General features: G+C 36.2%; 2 protein-coding genes across 2 annotated transcripts in view; one reads left to right on the top strand and one right to left on the bottom strand.

Moving 5' to 3' along the window:
* Positions 1-1150: 1150 nt before the first annotated feature.
* Positions 1151-10108, bottom strand: RAMAC (RNA guanine-7 methyltransferase activating subunit). Its single transcript, XM_081293023.1, has 3 exons — positions 9951-10108; positions 2346-2524; positions 1151-1531 (listed from the first exon to the last, which is right to left on the bottom strand). Exons 2-3 carry the CDS (start codon positions 2513-2515, stop codon positions 1342-1344), a joined length of 360 nt encoding a protein of 119 aa, XP_081149149.1. The 5' UTR covers positions 2516-2524; positions 9951-10108; the 3' UTR covers positions 1151-1341.
* Positions 10109-10263: 155 nt separating this feature from the next.
* Positions 10264-22760, top strand: part of HOMER2 (homer scaffold protein 2) — a 139155-nt gene continuing 126658 nt past the window's right edge. The window contains exons 1-2 of the mRNA XM_081293019.1: positions 10264-10425; positions 11012-11098. The gene's annotated coding sequence lies outside the window, so the exon portion shown is untranslated. The remainder of the gene's footprint in view (positions 10426-11011; positions 11099-22760) is intronic.

Raw genomic sequence — 22760 nt, 5'->3', positions numbered from 1 at the left:
GAAGCCAGGACTCCTTAAATTGAATGCAGTATGTGATTACAACAAACTTTCTCAAGAATTCTATTTAACATGATTTTAACTTTTTGTTCTTACTCTTAAATTATGTTATTTTTTTCATGTTGTTTTCTGAAGCAATAACCATGCCTTTTATTTCTATCTTGTTTTAAGCACACCAGGGGGCAGGTGGATAACGACTGCTAAAAACAAAAACTATCACTACCATAGATTATTTACGCAGAATGCAGAAATAACTCAGGTTAAAAGGACTTTTTCCATTTTTTCATGAGACCACATGCAGCCTACCTGTACCAAATGTTAAAATATTTAAATACTATGGGAAAATAACCTCTTCAGAGCATCTTAAGAAGCATCTCTCAGCGCTATCCCTTGAATCCACAGCTCTCCTAAATGGTGTCAATAGTTGGCTTTCAGCCACATCCAGTGCTGGTGGTGGAATTTGAGGTTCCTCTGCATGATGCAAGCTGGCTACAAAATAAGGCTAAGAAAAGAAAGTGGCAAAAAAACCGAAAAACAAAAACAAAAAAACTCCCACAAAACACAAAAGGTAATTTTAGAAAGCAAGGGCAGGGCAGGACAGCTCTTCAACCTTAGGGGTCGAGCTTCCACACTGGAAATAGAGAGGGCTAGAGCCCGTGTTTGCTTTATCATATGGGGGAAACTTCAAAGGTTTTCCATAGAATGTTCTTCGCCAAATAAGGTAGGAGGTAGGCTGTCCAATTTCCAATGGGTTATGCCCAACTCCAGAGCTAGGAGATCAGTCTCCCTAGCTAACTCAAACTTGTAGAGTAAGCAATCACAAAGTACCCTAGGCACATAACAAACAACAAAAGAAATATACAGTTGTTTTACCTTTCAACTGATGTTATGTACAGTACATTATAAGTAAAGCTGTGCATTAATGAACTGATAAACTACCCTCTGTAGAATCTCAGAAATAAGTATATCTAAGCATATGGAAATTCCTTTATCTTACAAAGTAAAAGCAAGCATTTCTATTTTGAAGTTTTTATTTATGTGTTAAAGACAGAATTTCTGGAGGTCAAACAAGGAAAATACATCAACTCAGAGCACTATTAAGTAATGAAACAAAAAAGAATCTGAGGTAGAAGGCAAGGAATATAACCCACAATGTTTTTAGGGGAGTATTTATTCCCAGCAACAATAACATCTATCCAGTAAGATCTATTTTTTTAATCTTAAATTCCAAAAAAATAATAATCCATTTTCTAAATGAATCGAAACTATGACCAAGAAAAGACACACAAACTTTTGTCATGTTAACAAAGTAAATGGTTTTTCTAAAATTCACTGACATTTCTATCAATAGTAACCATACGGAGGCCGTGGGTTGTAACCATATTGTCCATATTGGGGTGGATAGTAAGGTTCTTGTCTGTGTTGTGGGGGATAATTGTTACCCCAGGATCGTCCATGCCACTGATTTGATCGATTGTCACTTGGCCATCCCCGTCTGCTCTCCCTACCTCTAAACTGTCTGTTATCTTGCAGCCTACAACAAAACAAAAAGGTTAAAACTTCCCTTATTAAAACAATCAAACAAACAAACAAAAACAAAAACAAAAAAAAAAAAAAAAAAAAAAGAAGAAATCTATCCCAGTGCATATAAATTCTCAGTAGCAAATAAAGTATAAAACATTTTTCTCTACAGAACATATAGCACAAATTAGTCAATACTTGCCTAAGATTTAAGTCATTCTTCCAGCATCATATTGGACACACTTCACAGAGAAATAGACAAATAAACATAAACCCAAACCAAATATGGCAGTTCTGGATCAAACTGAAATCTGTTCATTGTATACAATCAGCATAGTAATTTATGCCTTTGATTATTTTTGAACTATTAAATAGAGGTAATTTCCAACTTCTTTCTAGAATAAAATCAAACAATACTTTTTTTAATGGGATCAAGCACAAAGATAAATTGTTTGTTTTTTGGTACTGGGGATTGAACCCAGGGTCACTCAACCACTGAGCCACATCCCCAGCCTGATTTTGTATTTTTATTTAGAGACAGGGTCTCACTGAGTTACTTAGTGCCTCACTGTTGCTAAGGCTGGCTTGGATTCTCCTGCCTAAGCTTCCTAAGCTACTGGGATTACAGGCCACGGCACCCAGCTAAGCACAAAGATAGTTTTAAAAGTACATTTACAAAGAAAATATCAGTCTACAAGAAAAACTTACTAGGCAGTACATATAACCATGGTGAAAACACTGATTGCTGCCTTCATTGGCCTTATCAAACAGACTAAAGCTAACCTCTCCCAAATCAACATCTGCATTTGTTCTCAAGAAATACATACCTATTGCCTCTATTTCTTTGGTTTCCACCAGATCTGCTATTCCATTCCTCAATAATTGGAGGCATTTCAGGAGGACGTTTCAAGTATTCCTGGTACTCTTTATCATCTTCTGTGAATCTATTCGCAAACATCTCTTCAAAATTTGGAACAGCTTCAGAAGTGTCAGTCATCCTGAAATTCTATAAAGATTTAAGATGTTTATGTAAGAATTTAAAAAAAAAAATCAACACTATCTTATCTGATAATGAAAAAAGTCAAGAATGAAAAATTTTTGGCAGGCTCTTCATAGAAGTACCTGTATTCTTTTAAACTTAACACAGATTTGAGACATTCAGTTCAACATTTCTTGACTACTACAATCCAGGTACTGTACTTGACTAGGAGCCCACCATGCAAAGATAAAGAATGCAACATCGCCTCTATCCCCCAAAACCTCCCAGTCTAGTAGAAGAAACAGCAGTGGTATAAATATAAAGAGATGAACAGATGTTAAGAAACGAGGCTGGAAGGGCTGAGATTGTAGCTCAGTGGTAAAATGCTTGCCTTGCACACGTGAGGCACTGGGTTCAATCTTCAGCATCACATAGAAATAAATAAATAAAATAAAGATACTGTGCCCATCTACATCTTAAAAAAATTTTTTTTAAAGAAATAAGCTGGAGAGATAAGCAGGGGACAAATGATGAAAAACTTTGTATTCAATGCAGTTTGCATTTTTTCTGATCAGCAAAGGTAGGCTTAAGATGGGAAGTCTCAAGATCCAATTTACTATTTAGAAGGATCACTTTTCTAAAACTGTAGAGAATAGATTTGTGAAATTAGACAACAGGCAGATTACTACAGTAATGTAGGTAATATGCTGAAGGGTTAATCTGAGGCAGGGACTTTGAGGGTTACTCTGAGGCAGGGACTTTGAGAACAGTTTCAAAAGAATTTTAGGAGGAATGAACATTGATGAGATGTGGGAGAAGAGAGGGGAAATAAAACATAATTGAGGCTTCTCACCAAATGACTTAACAGATTCTGGTGCCAAAGGTACTACAGGAAGAGGGATGGATAAGGATATACACTGAGTTTGAAGTCAGCTGTGGTACATATGTCCAAAATGAGAGTCAATTCACAGGTAACAGAGAGTAAGAGATGAATACGGGAGATATGTTAATGTTATAAGAATAGGTGAGATTATTTTTCTCCCACATTTTTATTGATGAATTATAGTGGGATTTGTTGTTACCTATTTGTACATGCATACAACGTAACAATATAAATTGGCCAACATTATTCCCCAGCATGCCCCGCCTGCTTTCCAACTTTCTACTGATTTCCTTTTGGTTTTCATGAGATCCCTGCATCTCCACTTGTTTTCTTTTTTTCTCTCTAGCTTCCACATGAGAGAAAACATACAACCCTGGACCTTCTGAGTTTGACTTATTTCACTTAACAAAATGGTCTCTAGTTCTATCCATTTTCCTACAAATGAAGTAATTTCATTTTAAAGGGCTGAATGACTCCATTGTGTATATATACCACAGTTTCTCTATCCATTCATGCACTTATGAACACATAGGCTGTTTCCATAGTTTGGCTATTGTGAACTGTGCTGCTATAAAAATGGGTATGCATGACTCACTATAGTATGATTACTTTAGGATAAATACCAAGGAGTGGTTATTTGGTGGTTCTGTGCCTAGTCTTTTGAGGAACTTCCATACTGATTTCCATAATACTTGAACTAATTTACAGTCCTACCAACAGTGTAAAAGTATTCCTTTTTCTCCACATCCTCTACCTTATTTATTATTATTTGCATTCTTGATGATTGCCATCCTGACTGGTGTGAGATGAAATCTCAGTGTAGTTTTGATTTGCATTTCCCTAATTGCTAATGATGTTGAACATTTTTTCATGTATTTGTTAGCCATTTGTATTTCTTTTTTTGAGAAGTGTGTTTAACTCCTTTGCCCATTTATTGATAGGATTATTATTATTTTTTGGTGTTAAGTTTTTTGAGTCCTTTATATATTCTAGATAGTAATCCTGTCAGAGAGAGCTAGCAAAGATTTTCTCCCATTCTGTAGGTCCTCTCTTTACATTCCTAATTGTTTTCTTTGCTGTGTAAAAGCTTTTTAATTTTGGGAACAAATTTTTACCCCTTAAACATCAGATAGAGCTCTAATCTCTAGAGTATACAAAGAACTCAAAAAGTTAAACAACAAAAAAGCAAATGACCCAATCAACAAATGGGCCAAGGACTTGAACAGAAACTTCTCAGAAAAGGATATACAATCAATCAATACATGAAAAAATGCTCACCATCTCTAGCAATCAGAGAAATTTTAATTTTAAAACTACTCTAAGATACCACCTCACTCCAATAAGAAAGGCAGCCATTATGAAGTCAAACAATAATAAGTGCTGGCGAGGATGTGGGGGAAAAAGGTACACTCTTACATTGCTGGTGGGACTGCAAATTGGTGCAGCCAATTTGGAAATTAGTATGGAGATTCCTTGGAAAGCTGGGAATGGAACTACCATTTGACCCAGCTATTCCCCTTCTTGGACTATACCCAAAAGACCTAAAAAGAGCATACTACAGGGACACAGCCACATCAATGTTCATAGCAGCACAATTCACAAGAGCTAGAATGTGGAACCAACCTATATGCCCTTCAATAGATGAATGGATTAAAAAATGTGGCATTTATACACAATGGAATATTACTCAGCACTAAAAAAAATAACAAGATCATGGCATTTGCAGGCAAATAGATGGCATTAGAGCAGATTATGCTAAGTGAAGTTAGCCAATCCCTAAAAAACAAATGCCGAATGTCTTCTCTGAGATAAGGAGGGTGACTCAAATGGGATAGGGAAGAAGAGCATGAGAAGACGACTACCACTAAATAGGGAAGAGAGGTGGGAGGGAAAAAGAGGGAGAAGGGGAGTTGCACAGAAGATGGAAGGAAAACCTCATTGTTATACAGATTACATATATGATGCTGTAATGAGAAAAAGAAAAAAAGTGTGTCACATTAGAATGGATAGAGAGTAAGGATGGGAGAGGAGGGGAGGAGTAAGGAGGATAGGAAAGGCAGCAGAATAGAATTGACAATATGATTGATGTATGTACATTCCATGTATGTATTATATGTCAAAATTCATTCTGCTGCCATGTATGACTAAAAAAAAATTAAAGAATTTTAAAAAAAGCCTTTTTAATTTGATGTCACCCCATGTATTAACTCTTGGTATTATTTCCTGAACTTTGGGGGTCCTGTTGAGAAGTTAATGCCTGTGCCTCTTTGCTGGAGTGTGACATTTTCTACTAGTTATTGCAGAGTTTCTGGTCTAATGGCTATATCTTTCATCCATTTTGAGTTGACTTTTTGTGCAGTTTGAGGTAAGGTACTAGTCTCATTCTTCTACATAAGGATAACCAGTTTTCCCAGTACCATTTGTTTAAAAGGCTGTCTTTTCCTCAATGTTTTTGGCGCCTTTGTGTGAATTTGTCTGTATTCTATTTTGTACCACTGGTCTGTGTTAATGCCAGGACCATGCAGATTGTTAGCTAGATAGCTTAATTTGAAGACAGACACTGTGATGCCTCTAGCACTGCTTTTTTTGGCTTAGAATTGCTTTGGCTATTTTCGGTCTTTTATTCTTCCAAATGAATTTTAGGACTGTTTTTGCTAGTTCTGTGAAGAATGTCATTAGTATTTTGATGGGGATTGCACTGAATCTGTGTATTGCTTTTGGTGATATGGTCATTCTAGTAATTTTAATTTTGCCTATCCATGAAGATCATGGGAGGTCTTTCCATTTTCCAAAGTCTTCTTCAATGTTTTTCTTCAATGTTCTATAGTTTTCATTGTAGAGGTCTTTCACTTCCTTGGTTAGATTTATTCCTAGGTATTTTCTTTCTCTTTTTTAGGCCATTATGAATGGAATTGTTTTCCTGATTGTTTTCTCAGCAAATTCATTGTTATAATAGGAATGCTATTGATTCTTGTACGTCAATTTTATAACCTAGTACTTTGCCAAATTTTTAAAAACTTTCAGTTGTAGATAGACACAATTTTATTTTATTTATTCATTTTTATGTGGTGCTGAGGACTGAACCCACCACCTCACACATGCTAGGCAAGCACTCCACCACAGAGCTACATCCTTCACCTAACTTTGCCAAATTTATTAGTCCTAATAGTCTTTCAATGGAGGTTTTTTTTTTTTAATCTTCCAGATATACGATCATTGATGAGATTCTTTAGGGAAAACGTAGACTGTGTTAAGGAGAACCCTGGAGAACATGAACATTTAAAGAACAAAGTTAAAGAAGGGATAAGAGAACACACACAGAGAGAGGCCAACCAGAAGAGATTATCACACAAAGCAAAAGAACAAAGAATGGTCAAAAGTGGCCAGGTAATACAGTGATAGAAAAAACAAAAATAATTAATTAAATCTGGCCATAAGTAGCTGATTATTTTAGAGTAGCTGGGATTGATGCAGGACTGCAATTGATAGAGAATTATGCAATTGCAAGGTAAGGAACTAGAGATCTACAAAATGTAGACAAAGCTTAAGAAGACCAGGTAAAAAAAGAAGAAAAAAAGACAAGCTCAAAGTGGTGATACACGCACAACGGTAGTCCCAATTATTGAGGAAGGTGAGACAGGTGTATCCTTTAAGTACAGGAGTTTGGAATCAGCCTAGACAACTTTGTCAGAGCCTGTCTTTAAAAAAAAAAAAAAAAAAAAAAAAGGCCAGTAGCTAAAGGGTTAATGAGATTTTTTTTCCCCCCTCTCTCTTTTTGTACTCAGAATTGAACTTGAACTCAGGGGCACTCAACCACTGAGTCACAACCCCAGCCCTATTTTGTACTTTATTTAGAGACAGGGTCTAAGTGAGTTGCTTACTGCCTCACTTTTGCTGAGGCTGGTTTTGAACTCATGAACCTCCTGTCTCAGTCTCCCAAACTTCTGGGATTATAGGCGTGAACCACTGCACCCAGCTTATCTCTTTTATGTTACCCAGGATAAAATACCTATAATTGTTTATAAGAGAAAGAAAAAGAGCCAATAAAAAAGGGGAAATATATAAAATGTAAGAGAGATGCGAAAACAGGCAAGGAGAAAAGCATTTAGATGCACAGCTATTAAAATTTAGGATAACTACTTTTTTTTTTTAAAGAGTTAACCTTTTTTTTTTTTTTAAGAGAGAGTGAGAAGGACAGAGAGAATTTTAATATTTATTTATTTTTTCTTAGTTCTCGGAGGACACAACATCTTTGTTTGTATGTGGTGCTGAGGATCCAACCAGGCCGCACGCACGCTCCTAATCCCCAGCCCAGGATAACTACTTTTTAAAGGTATCCATTGTATTCTTATTCCAGATCCTGTGACAAATGACAATAAAAGTACTAAAATAAAGATACTGCCTGGGGCTAGGGTTGTGGCTCAATGGTAGAGCGCTTTCCTAGCATGTGTGAGGTAATGGGTTCAAAATAAAGGTATTCTGTCCATCTGCAACTAAATAAATAAATAAATAAATAATTAAAAAATAAAGATATTGCCTAATGGTTATAAAAACTGAAATCTATATCAGCTAACTTTTCTAGGCCAATTATGAATTAATTCAACAGGTGGTATTTCTTCACCCATATTCTCAGTCTCTAAATATAGGAAAATATTTTGGCTTACCCTACAGAAGGTCTAATCCTTGATAAAACAAGGTAAAAGTTCACTTTCTTTAGTCTTCTTTGACCAAGTACTTGTTAGCATTTCCATCCCCTACCTTTTCTAATCCAAACTTCATGTTTCTGCTCTTTGCTTCAAGACTCCTAAAATCTGCCAAATGAGGTAGAACCATGCTATAATCCTAGTACTTGGCAAGCTGAGGCTGGAGGATCATTTGAGCCCAGGAGTTCAAACCAGCCTAGGCAACACATGGAGAATCCATCTCAAAAAAAAAAAAAAAAGATTTATAAAACTAATTTTATGATTTGAGGCATTAACAGCATACTAAAACTTTAAAACCAGACCTTTTCCCTCTTTCTTCTTGTATTAACTCAACTTCTAGACAAAGTTTTTGACAAGGAAATGTTTTATTGGAAAACAGCTTCTTCATTAGTTTGTTTTCTCCAGGCCCCCATTTATAGCTGGTTATGGTGGTGCAGGCCTGTAATCCCAGCAACTCCGGAGGCTGAGACAGGACAATCACAAGTGTGAGGCCAGCCTCAGCAACTTAGTGAGATATTGTCTCAAAATAAAAAATAAAAGTGGCTGGGGATATGGTTTAATGGATAAATGCACCTGGGTTCAATACCTGGCCATGTGGTTGGGGGGAATCCATATTTATAACATTTATAATGCTACCCTCATCCTGACAAAATTAAACCAGAATTATTGTTTGGTTACAAGAAACAAAATCTAGATGTCCTACTCTTCAGGCTATTGTTCATGGAGAGTATGCCTTATCAAATATTATACTTTCAATGCATCTCGGATTGGCAAACTAAGGTCAAATACCCAAATTCAAGAAAAGAATTTTAAAACAAATTAATAGGAACCACAGAAATCACTATATAAAGATGACCTATACCTAATCCATATGGGCAATAAAATGGTAAGGCAAGGAAAGTGCTACTCTATTTTTGTGTTCTCTCACAGATCTCCCAAAACACAAGTAAACAAATACCATCTCCTTTTTGTACTGGGGATTCAATCCCAGGCCTCTACCACTAGAAATGTAGTACCCCAGCCTCCCCTGCCTCTACACTTTTTCCCTAATTTTGAGATAGGAGGCTGACCTTAAACTTGCAATCCTCCTGTCTCAGCCTCCTGAGTCTCTGGGATTACAGGTATGCGTCACAGCACTCAGTTTAGCAGAATTTTTAATTGATCCAAGCATTAACCCATTCCACGGATGTGAGGCAGCTGTACTGCTGAATTAGCTTGTTTAAATCTTTGAAGGGGTAAAAAAACAAATCTTGAAGAAAACTCTCAAAAGATGGGGACGGAAGGACTAGGTATATAAGGGCCACAGTCAATGAAAAGGTGGGATTAAAAGTGCTCTGAAGACTTCCAACGCTGTGTCCAAAGGGTGCTACTTGTGTTTACCCTGAAGAATTTAGAAGAGACTACAAAACTCGTTCGCTGGGCCTTTATAGAACGAACAGGCCAATTCTAGCATTCACAACTGGTATTCCTTTTTTGTTGGGGCGGGGGTAGGCTACAGCCGTTCAGATTTGTATTCGAACAAGACTCATTCACTCACCACAAATAAAACCACACAGAACTTTCGATGCAAGTGACAAACCCGGGTATTGACTAACTGGATGCGCTTTGGCTGCTCTGGGAGATAAGCTTAGTGAAGAGACGCAGATAAACTGACTGAACAACTGCGTTTGTTCAGTCTGACCTCCAAGCACATCATAGGTTGTTTACCAAGGCTCTGACAGATCTGCTCCATCCCTAAGCATCTTAGCTGTACGTTAGAGAAGCCGTGAGAGAAGTGGCTTTCGGTTTAGCCACAAGGAAAACAGCTCGCCAGCCACACAGCTCCGCCCGCTTCCCTTCTCCTGGTTTCCCCAAAAGGGCCACTAACCCGCCAAAGGCTGTGTCTGTCCAGATCCCGCCGGCCAGCCTCGCGGCGGTGGCGACTTCCAGTCCCACCACACCGGAGAACGCCGGACCCCGTCGGCTCTTTTAGGTATCGGAGACTCTCTCGCTGGAATCCCGCAACCACTCAACTTCCGCTTCCGGCAAGCAAAAGAAAAGGTTGCAGGCAAATCTCGCGATATCTAGAGTTCACCACCTTTTTTGCCACGCCCCGTTTCTCCCAAAGAAGGTGCGATATGCAGGTAGACTACTAGTGACTAAGCAGCAGACGCCGCGGTCTATTTATCCCCCTGTCTATTTACATGGTGGCTGGGCCAAACGCAAGTTCTAGGATGCCCAGAGGGGCGGGAAAGGCGACCTCCGAAATGCTGGCGGGATCTGTGGAGGAGCAGGCGCGGGGAGCAGACACTACAGGACTATTCGAGCGATGTCACATCTCACTCCCGCCAGCGCAAGCCTTGGTAGTAAGATTTCTGTAGTCCCTTTGGTACATGTTTTTGCGGAAACATTCAAACTTTGCTCCACCTGCAGTGTAGGTGCCCAGCTACCTCCAAGAATCCTGCGTATTTCTTCTCAAATGTTCCTCAGGTGTACAAATGCTGAATTTCCCAAACCTAACGACCGTTTCCCTCCCAAATGATTTCCCAGACCATGCGCGCCTCTTAATACAACCAACTTGGAAACTTTAATGTCTAAATTGGATGCCCTTTCTTTCCTTTGTTTCTATCAGTGGCCAAGTTCTGTCAATTCTAATCCTGCAGTAAATCCAGCATCTGTCCGATCGCCCTACCCACTGCCTACACCTAATCAAAGTTCTTACTATTATTCCTTGGTCGACAGGAATGAAGTACTTCTCATTGATGCCCTTTGTCTAATATCACCCCCCTGCCAACCTATAGATTCAGTTACCTTCAAGCATGGCTGTGATGTAAAATTATTCATTGCTCCGTTTTGCTTGTAGACTAAAAGCCAAATTTGTTAATTTGGATTTAAAACACTATTTTCTTCTCTTCCCTTTTTATTCTCTCCCTGCACATGGTAAAACAGATCATATGAAGTATTTCATGCATGAACCAGGGAAGATTCCAATTCGTTGAACCTGGGAAATTGGAACTGAAAAGGGATATCCATAGGGTAAGTTAAATTAGTTTTGCAGCAGAAATGAGCTCAGAGATCAGATTTGTAAAATTTGAGGTGATAGTGAAATATTCCAGAGAATATTTCTAGAGGGTTGACAGAAATATGGGGTTAAAGCTCAGGAAAGAGAGGCTGTGCTTAAATATGTAAATGTGTGAGTCATGCATGTACTATTTATAAAGAAAAGAAGGCCAAGACCTATACCTAATATCCCTGATGACCTAACTTCCTCCTACTAGACCCTACCTCTTTTTTAAAAAAAATATTTTTTAGTTGTTGATGGAACTTTATTTTATTTGTATGTGGTGCTGAGAATCGAGCCCAGTGCCTCACCTATGTTTAGGAAGCAAGAATAGGAGATGCAAAACTTGAAGACAAGTACCATAACAATTGAGAAACTAAGAAAAATGCTTCCCCACATAGTTTCAGGAATTAGGATATTTGGAAACACAGGTGTTGTCATAGGCCAATTTGCTTTTCTCTTTGTGTGTTAGTTTGCATTCTGTCACCATGACAAAGTACCTGAGATAATCAACTTACTAAGGGAAAAGATTTATTTTGGTTCATGGTTTCAGAGATTTCAATCCTTGATCAGTTGGCCCTGGGGCAACATAGTACATCATGCCGGAAGCACACAATGGAAGAAATCTGTTCATCTCACAGCAGAAAACGAGGAAACAGAGAAGTAGATAGGAAGGGGCAGGGTCCTAATATCCCTGATGACCTAACTTCCTTCTACTAGACCCTACCTCTTTTTTAAAAAATATTTTTTAGTTGTTGATGGACCTTTATTTTATTTATTTGTATGTGGTGCCGAGAATTGAACCCAGTGCCTCTTGCATGCTAGGCAAGTGAGTTACCACTGAGCCACAACCTCAGTCCCATAGACCCTACCTCTTTAATGTTCCACCATGTCCCAGTAGCCCCACAGGGTGAAAACCAAGCTGTTAGTACCCGGGCCCTTGGGTGGACATTCTGGATCTAAACTTTGTTACTATTATGGGATTATTTGTAAATAATATATACTCAGAAAAGTATATATTTCTTTCCTTTATATTCATATATGGCACCTAGGAGATCCTGAGCTTCTGAGAATTTCTATGAAGAACTCAGGATTACCAATTTTCAGGTCTTCAAATGAAGCTATTTCTACTCATAATGTTTTCTTATACTATTATATATTATCAATTATTGTACCTCATTTTCTGACATCAGAAAATAATCTGATCAATGGCAGAGAATTTTCTAAATAACTAATACTGAAATTTTTTAATTAAACCTTTTTTGGTGGAAATGTACTTATTTAAATTTAGTACTTATTTCTCTGGTATAACCAGAATATTTGGGCCATAATTTAATCTTTGCTTGGTAACTAAATGTCATAGTTAGAGTATGTTATATATTCCACTGGATAGTAATATTTTTAGGCCTTATTAAATGTATGAGAAAGATTGCCCTTTACTAGTTGATTTGGGGCTGGGGGAATAGCTCAGTGGTATATGCTTAGATTGTATGAGGCCCTGTAGTCAATCTGAAGCACCACAAAGATATACAGGTTGATTTTGACCAGGCACACTGGTGCCCACCTGTAATCACAGCCACTCCAGAGGCGGAGGCAAGAGGATCAATTTAGTAAGACTCTGTCTCAAAATAAAATAAAGGGCTGACGGTATAGCTCAATGGTAGAGTACCTGTGTAGCACACACAAGGCCCTGGATTCAATCCCCAGTATTGAAGGAAAAAAATGTTGATATTGCCATCTATGTTATTTTATACCTCCACATAACTCTGTGTGTGTGTGTGTGTGTGTGTGTGTGTGTGAGAGAGAGAGAGAGAGAGAGAGAGAGAGAGAGAGAGAAGCAAACCAGACGGGATTGAATCTAGGGACATTCCTACCATGGAGCTGCATCCCCAGTTTTTTGTATTTTTTATTTGAGACAGAGTCTTACTAAATTGCCCAGGCTGGCCTCAAACTTCTGATCCTCCTATCTCAGCCTGCTGATTGCTGACTTGTTGGAATTTCAGGCATGTGCAACTATGCCTGGCTATTCATAATTGTTTTTAATGGCATTTGATTAGAAAATCAAGTTATGTCATTTTTTTTTTTTACATCCAGCAGTTTTTATTTTCTATTTATTTGTTTTCAGTACTGGGGATTAAACCCAAGGCCTCACACATGTTAGGCAAGTGCTTTACCACTGAGCTATACACCTAGCCCTACATCTAGCTATTTTTTTTAAAGATGAGTTTAAACTGTTTACTTTTAAAAAACTTTATTATTTATTTATATTTTATGTAGTGTTTAGGATTGGATCCAGTGCCTCACACATGCCAGGGAAGTGCTCTACCACTGAGCCACACCCCAGACCCATCTAGCTATCTTTAAAAAGGAGAAATAGGCTGACATAAACTATCACTTAGTATAATACCTGGCATAAAGTAAATGTTAGAATATATCTGGGAATTGGAAAAGATAATAGTCAAAATCAGAACTTGAAAATTGGATCATTTCAAGGCAATCCAAACTTTCCCAAACTATAGGTAATATACATTCCAGTAATTCATTATTAAATGTCTTCTTCTTCTTCATTTTTTTTTTTTTTTGATACCAGGGATTGAACTCAGGGGACACTTGGCCACTGAGCCACATCCTCAGTGCTATTTTGTATTTTTTTTTTCTTTTTTAATTTAGAGACAGGGTCTCACTGAGTTACTTATCTCCTCGCCATTGCTAATGCTGGCTTTGAACTCGAAATCCTCCTGCCTCAGCCTCCCGAAATGCTGGGATTATAGCTGCTGGGATTACAGGCATGCCACAGTGCCCAGCTATTAAATGTGTTCTTAAGCTTGTATTTCATTGTTTGAAGCACAATATTTCATGTTCTAGTACTTGAAGCATAAAAACTAGTTGAATATCTTATTGTAAAAGTAACAATGAAGCATATGATACATACTATGTAAAAGAATTATGTTTATAAATAAGATCTTCTTCTAATTGGTTTCTTGTAATGACTGTATGCTAATGGCAAAGTCACTCCATTATACTCCCCTTTCCTTAGCATTTAGCATTGAGTACAGAAGTTTCAATAGCTTCTATTTAATTAAGGAAAAAAACTTATAAATGCATAAAATAGAAGCCAAAGTGAATTCTCATTCTGGTAATCAAATGAAGTACTTAAAAATTTGCTTCTTCATAGTATAGAAACCTAAATATTACCATGTAATTATCATAAGCTAGTTTTTGAAAACTTTAAGAATCTTTACCTTAAATACTAAAACAATTAAATGATTAAGTTCAAGAATATTAGAGAATTGTATTAAAGACCTTAAAATAAAGTTCTCTACTAAAAACAATTTAAAAACTTTCAAAACAATGAATATAAAACTGTTTAAAACCATTGACAGTAGATGCATTGTAGGTCAATTTACTGTTGTCAATGTGGAGAGCAAGAAAAAACATTTTATTTAGCAATTGAAATATTTAACAAATACATGTAGAAATCTAAGTATTTTTAGCATAATTCATTTTAAAAATTCAATGTCAATAAGAATTGGGCTGGGGCTGGGGATGTGGCTCAAGTGGTGGTGTGCTGGCCTGGCATGCACAAGGCACTGGGTTCAATCCTCAGCAACACATAAAAATAAATAAAGATATTGTGTCCACCTAAAACAAAAAAATAAATATTTTTAAAAAAGAATTGTGCTATAACACAAGTAGAAAAAGAACCATTATAACACTAACCATTGTCAAATGAAACACTTTAGAAAGTAAATGACATACAAGTTTGTGATTTGCCTTGACTATATAGTCTAAAAATCATGCTACTAATGGAACATCCTTTAAACCACAATACTTTACTTTAAAAGCCAAGTATCCTCAGTTATTATTTATACCATCTTTTTTTTTAGAATTTTTAATATTTATTTATTTTTTTAGTTCTCGGCAGACACAACATCTTTGTTGGTATGTGGTGCTGAGGATCGAACCCGGGCCGCACGCATGCCAGGTGAGCGCGCTACCGCTTGAGCCACATCCCCAGCCCTATTTATACCATCTTATCATTAAGGCCCTGCCTACATATAAACTAAGTGAAATGAAGAACTGAAATTAAGTTTTTAATCATAGTTAACCCAAGCACATTATCCCTTACCCTCCCACTCCCAACTCAATAAAGTGAGTATGGTATCAGTTTTAATTACTACTCTAGGGGAAATTAATTAAAACTACAAACCAGAAAATAGGTTTAATCAACTTTTTTTGGGTTGTATTGGTTTAGTGGCTTTTAAAATTTTATAAAAGCTATGTAGATTAAGAATAAAATATCCAATTTATCAAATCACTTAAAATGAAATCTGTACCATGAGTTGGAGATTTATTATTATATATTCAAACTCTTAAAAAAAAAACATTTTGTGAAGATGTGAATTTGGTGTCAACATACGTTATGTATAATCAGAGATGATAAATTGTGGTATAAAGGTGTATTAAGAATTGTAATGCAAAAAATAATGATAATAATATTAAGAGAGCTCATGTATAATGGCATAATAAATAAATAAATAAGCAAAAAAAAAATTTGATTCTGGGATTGAACCCAGGGTTTCATATATGATAGGGAAGTACTCTACCACTGAGCTACATCCCATCCCCTAATGTTTATTGTTATTTTTGAAAATTTTATTTCGAGACAAAGTCTTGCAAAATTGCCTAGGCTAGCCTCAAACTTGAGATCCCCCTGCCTCAGCCTGCTGAGTAGTTGGGTTGGAATTTCCATTGGTATTGAGATGTGTTGTTTATATCAAATTAATCCTGTTGTTAGTCTTCAAAAATAATAATATATGGGCTGGGGTTGTGGCTCGATGGTAGAGTGCTTGCCTAGCATGTGCTCAGCACCACATGAAAACAAATAAATAAAATAAAAGGTATTGTGTCCAACTACAACTAAAAAAATAAATATAGAAAATAATGTATACATGTTTATTGGGGAGAATGAGAATATGACAGTAGTTAATATCAGTTTTGTGTGTTAGGAAAAAAATGTCTTTAAAACATTTTTACCTCCCATAATGATTTACCTATCAAAATGACTGACTTTAGTGGGAAACTGAAACTTTTTAAAATCCATATTTGATAATGGATTAGGGACATTAGATTTTTCCAATTTTTTTATATTAAGTACACATATGGGGGAAGATGACTGTAGGACTATATATCTTCAAATTGCTATTACATGATTTCTTGTGACTTTTAGTAGCATTAATAAATTTTTTAAAATAAAAACAATCTAAGAGTTTAAGAAGAATATAGTATTTCTCCTGCATGGTGAGATTGGAGTGGTTTTTCATTTTTTTTAACTTTATACATTACTTTTATAATAAACTTCCAAGAGCAAAAAAGATAGCTGTGTGATGTTGGGCACCAACTCACCTATCATGTAACCACTTTGATAATAAATGTCAAATTAGCCAAATCTACCATATGGTGATTCACAGAAGTTATTCAGATACCTGAAATGATTATGGATCAGACATAATGAATGCCACAGAGAGAATACAGAAAAAATTGTTATGATTAAAGCCAAGTCTTTAAATAGGCATACTTTCTTAGAAAGTTTTCAACTATTTTATCCACCTCAGAGATTCTGTTAAGCCTATGTGATGTCAGAGATTACAGAGTATTTTTACAATTCTGCTTTTAATATAATACTTCCCATAGGCATAATCTAATTTAAGTGTGGGTCATTTTAATATAAATCAGCAATCTAAAAATTTACATTTTATAAACTAATTCTAAGGCTGGGGTTGTATCTCAGTGGTAGTGCACTTGCCAGGCACATGTGAGGCACTGGGTTCAATGCTCAGCACCACATAAAAATAAATAAATAAAGTTATTGTGTCCATCTACAACTAAAAAATAAATTAAAAAAACCAAACTATTGCTAGCCTAGAAAAGTATACAATAAATATACAGACATCAGAATATATGCCTCTAATATATATATATATAAAAAATTTAATCAGTTAGCCTTACTGTGTAATTCCTTAAAATAAAATAAGAAATAAATTTGAAAATTACATAAGCTAGAAAAATCATGGCATTCTATAGGTAATCCTATTTTATAAATATAGTAACTAAACAGTTTTTTAAATTTATTTATTTTAATTAGGTATATATGACAGCAGAATGCATTTTGATTCGTTGTACACAATTGCAGCGCAACTTTTCATTTCAGAGGTTATACACGATGTAGCATCACACCATATATGCAGTCATACATGTACCTAGGGTAATGATGTCCATCTCATTCTTCCATCTTTCCCGTCTCTATGCAACCTCCCCATCCTTCCTCCCCTTTGCCCAATCACAGTTACTCCATTTTTCCCATGCCTCCCCCTTCCCCATTGGCACTTATCAGAGAGAACATTTGGCCTTTGTTTTTCTGGGATTGGCTTACTTTGCTTAGAAAGATATTCTCCAACTCCATTCATTTACCTGCAAATGCCATAACTTTATTCTCTTTTATTGCTAAGTAATATTCCATTGTGTATATATATACACAGTTTCTTTATCCATTCATCTATTGAGGGGCATCTAAGTTGCTTTCATAGTTTAGCTACTGTGAATTGAGCTGCTATGAACATTGATGTGGCTGTGTTACTATAGTATGCTGATTTTAAGTCTTTTGGGTATAAACAGAGGAGTGGGATACCTGGGTCAAATGGTGGTTCCATTCCAAGTTTTCTAAATAACATCCAACCTGCTTTCCGGATTCGTTACACCAATTTGCAGTTCCATCAGCAATGTATGAGTGTGCCTTTTAGGTTTTTATTTTTGTTTTTTAATATATAGCATGCTACTATACCTGAATGACCTGAATGAGGTCTGTACAGCCATCCTAAAAGTATCTATATTGAGGTTTAGAATACATGCATATTTTTTAAAAATCACCATTTTTGTCTAGCACAAGTTAACAAAAAAACATTTTTTTTTTTTTGCTTAAGTGACCAAGAAGACATTTCTTTCATGTTCATATCACAAATTTATTAGGGCCAAGAAGCTGACAAATTTGTCCAAAAGTGATGATTAGTAGGTTTCTATAAATAACAGCTTTTAAAGAAGCATCTCCCCCACCATGACCTTTGCAACTGAAGATTGACCCCTGTGGTGCTCCACCACTGAGCTACTTCCCCTGACCAAGAAGCATCATTTTGTTCAAAGAAACATTTTAATGTCCAAGTAGTGAAAACTTTCTTCCTTTTCTAGTTTTACAGTGTGTTTTTTTTATAGCAAAATCCATATTTTCTTAAAACTTTTTGCTTTGGTGATTGGAAGTGCTACACAGTTGTTACACTTGTTTACAACAACAACAACAAAAATTCATATGTAGACACTCAGTTGAAGGAGTGGGTTTAAATCCAGCAGGTGGAATGGGAATGCAACCAGATGCAGAAATAAAAATGTCTTTCACTGTAGCATATTTACTATCCTCAGTAGTCTGTAACTATTTCAAAACGTGTATCTCAGATAATGGGTGTACTGTAATGGTTTTTATAGAAATATTATCAAGGTTATGTGAAAGGCTGTTATAAAATGCTTCTAGATAAGTCTGAATTTTCTCCAAAATACCAAAAGTTTTTAGACCTCGCTTAAAACTTTCAAAGGATACTTGGACTTTCTTAATTACATTGTAGACAGATATGTTTTTAAAACAACACATATTTTTCATTGAATGTTGTTATAAATCTCAGATATCCAGTAAGCTCCTGGTAGTTTATTGGAATGATTTATTATCAAGTCAGCTATATTCATTGTAGTCTTTATACCAATTATAATTTGTGCCATGTCGAAGTCTGAAAAATTGTCTTTAGAAATTCTTGCTTTGATCCAGAATGCTCTCTTTCAAAATTATCATTTTCATTAACATATGCCATTTTAATTGTGTCTGAAGGATTAAGTTTTAGTTTCTGAATCCATCTAGGGCTATATTCTAGGTAGTGGTTTCATTGATCTGTAATCTTTTAGTTTTTTGTGTTTGTTTGAACTTAGAGACACTTTACCACTGAGCTACATCCCCAGCCTATTTTTTCATCTGAGATAGGGTCTCACTAAGTTGCTGAGGTTGGTCTCAAACTTGAGATCCTCTGACTCAGCCTCTTGAGTAGCTGGGATTACAGGTGTGTGCCACTGTACCCAGCTAGTGATTTTTTTTGTGTGTGTTTGTTTGTGTGTGTGTGTCTGTGTGTGTTTAATTTGGAATCTTAATTTTATTGGTATAGTTGGAATATCTTTTCTAAACTTGCTGTCTTGCTATAGTGGGTTCCAGGTGACTGGGTAATTTAGGTGATGACTCCTCCAACAGTCATTATTTATCACATTATTAGAATTAGGTAATGTGCATTTTTTTTTGCTATTTTGAAAATCTAAATTGTAGATAATACCTCTACATTTCAAATACTCCCAATTTTGTTCCCATGATTGTACTGAGGAACAGGCTAAATGTGTTCTGCCAGAACCACAACAGTGATGGCACTTTATTTCCCATTTACTGTCAGGTGCATTATAGTCTCACCCTTCTCTGTAACTGCGTCTTTGAACATCATAGCACTTCTGTGCTGCAGAAGCTCTTGGTAAGTATTCCCTCTAATTCCCAAGATGCATCTTTTTCAGAAATATGAATTCCCATTCCTAACATCTCATCACTATTTTTGCATATTGTACCCCTAAAGAAAAACACTCTCAAATTTATTGCTTGAACCTATAAACAGTTTGATGAAACCAAGCATCCTTACAATAAGTACTTCATAATATGCTTTAAGTTGTAATAAGCTCAATAGATTCCAAGTAAGTGGTGCATAGTAAGGAGTCTATGTAATTACCAATTATAGTTATAGTTAGGTTGATGTTTCCAATAAGATGGGACAAAATTTCCAGTAACCTGGAAAAGACATTCTCTATGACACCTACATGGAAAATGCCAACTTTGTTTATATCAAGATGTATCCAACTAAAGCACCAGTTTTCTTGCAAACACCACATTTCAATTTAAAAACTCTATCACCTCCTTCTTGATGTCTCCTACTAAACACCAGAAACTCCTTCTTTACTCCCTGTCATTCCACTTGACATCAACAAACAATAATGAAGTACAGTGAAATTCCATTTCTCATGAGCTTTCTTTTCTCCATATTTATTAGGACAGTCATCATTTTTTTGAACAAAACACACACACACACACACACACACACACACACAGACGAAAGGTTCTATGAGTCACCAGAGTTGTTTTCATTCATTTTACAAGGCACACCAAGGAAGTTCTGGAGCAGCTGTGTCTTTTTTCCCTTCTTGTACTGCATTATATAATGCCAATAAGCAGCCACACCCAATATCCCACAAAATTATATATATATATTAGTTTTGAAAAGTTGAAGTTTTCTTTTACTTGTCTTTTTTTTTGTACCAGGGATTGAAATCAGGGGCACTTGACCACTGAGCCACAACCCCAGCCCTTTTTTATATTTTATTTAGAGACAGGGTCTCACTGAGTTGCTTAGCAACTCTCAATCCTCCTGCCTCAGACTCCTGAGCTGCTAGGATTACAGGCATGCACCAACGCATCCAGCAAAATTTTATGTGACAATACCATCTTATGTAATTTCTAGTGGATTTTTTTCTAGTGGTTATAGACATTTTGTCTGATTTATGAAAACCTATTTGTTTACATTGCGGCAAAATGTACATAATATAAAATTTACCATTTCTACACCTTTAAGTGTACATTGCAACGACATTAGTATTTTCACATTGTTGGGTTTTTTTTTAACCTTTTTTTTTTTTTTTGGTGGTGGTGTTGGGGATCAAACTCAGGGCCTTGTGAGGCAAGCACTCTACCAACTGAGCTATATCCCTGGCCCAGTGTTTTCACACTGTTGTGCCACCATTACCACTATCCTACTCTAGAAGTTATATCTTTATCTTTCCAATATGAAACTTTGTATCCATTAAGCAATAACTTCTCATTTCCCACACCTAGTCCTTAGCAATCCCCATTCTACTTTCTGAATTTGGTTACTCTAGGTACTTCAAGTAAGTGGAATCACATATTATTTTTCTTTTTGTGACTGGCTTTTTTCACTTAATTCTCAAGGTTCATTCACATTGTAGCATTATGTCAGAATTTGCTTGCTAGTTTTTAGGGATGGTACACTGTATTCTTATACCGTGTTATATTATATATTCTTATACCCATTCATCCATTGATAAGACACTTAAGTGGTTTCTACCTTTTGGCTATTATTAATTCTATAAATATAGATGTGCAATGTTCTGAATCCCTGTTTTCAGTTTGTTGGGTATATGCCTACAAATGGAATTGCTGTATCAAGTGAAAAATCTGTTATTAATTTTTTGGATGAACTTCTATAGTGCTTTGTGCAGTAGCTGTGCCATTTTACATTCCCATGAGCAGGGCACAATTAACATAATTTACATCTTTGCTTGACCCAGTGATCTGGAGGCAGAACAAACCAGCAGAAGGTGTTGGAGAATTCTAGCATCAAAAAGAGCCTTCCTGGGGCTGTGGCTGTGGCTTAGCGTAACATACTTGCCTGGCATGTGTGAGGCACTGGGTTTGATTCTCAGCACTGCATATAAATAAAGAAAAAAATAAGAAAGGTTTATCAATAACTAATATATATATATTTTAATAATATATATAAATAAATATATATATATATATATATATATTTGGTACTAGGGATTCAACCCAGGGGCACTTCTTAACCACATCCTCTTCCCCTTTTTGTGTTTTATTTAGTGACAGGGTCTCACTGAGTTGCTTAGGGCCTCACTAAGTTGCTGAGGCTGGCTTTGAACTCGAGATCCTCCTCTCTCAGACTCTTGAACCAATGGGATTACAGGTATATGCCACTGCACCTGGAAAATAACTACTCTTAAAAAAAGATTCTTAAATTTTTAACTTTTTGTACTTTTATTAGGCAGAAGTCTTGGACAATCCACTCAAGGAAGATCGGTAGTCCAACTTAATAAGCCTATCCTTTGTATATACTGATGGAAACACTGATGGCACCTATTGAGTCCTTATTTCTGGACCAGACCACACTGATTTGAAAAGTGCAACAAGAGAACCCTGGATAAATATGTGCAGGTGGCTCTAGTAGAGCTGCTGGTGACCCATTTTGCTTTTAAGGATGCAACAAGGCAAAAAACAGACATAAATAACCTTTTGTGGGGGGTACTGAGGGTTGAACCCAGGGACATCCCCACCTCTCTATATTTTTCATTTTTAGACAAGATCTTGCTGAGTTCCTTAGGGCCTCACTAAGTTGCTGAAACTGACCTCCAACTCCCAAGTTGCTGAGATTACAGGTGAGTGCCAGTTATACCTGGCTCACTAACCATTTTATAGATGATAACACTGAAAGTCAAGAAGTTATATAATTTATCCAAAGGCATAGTTGGTAAAAAAGCACAGCAGGATTTGGATCAAGTCTGTTACTTTGAAAAGCCTTGTATTCTCAATGTAACACTCTTTCTTTTCCAATTCCAAATATTTTTTTTTCTTTTCTTTTTTTTTTTTTTTTTTTTGATACCAGGGATTGAAATCAGGAGTGCTTAATCACTGAGTCACATCCCCAG

Source organism: Spermophilus citellus, assembly GCF_964194105.1.
Source record: "Spermophilus citellus genome assembly, chromosome: 4".
Taxonomy (NCBI): domain Eukaryota; kingdom Metazoa; phylum Chordata; class Mammalia; order Rodentia; family Sciuridae; genus Spermophilus; species Spermophilus citellus.
This window is presented reverse-complemented; position numbering and strand designations above follow the sequence as displayed.

Bases quoted from the DNA above. Each gene is read 5' to 3' on its own strand.
- RAMAC (XM_081293023.1), bottom strand. From the start codon at position 2,515: ATGACTGACACTTCTGAAGCTGTTCCAAATTTTGAAGAGATGTTTGCG. The intron at 1,532-2,345 runs GTATGTATTTCT...GTTTTGTTGTAG, and splicing joins CAAAGAAATAGAGGCAATAG to GCTGCAAGATAACAGACAGT.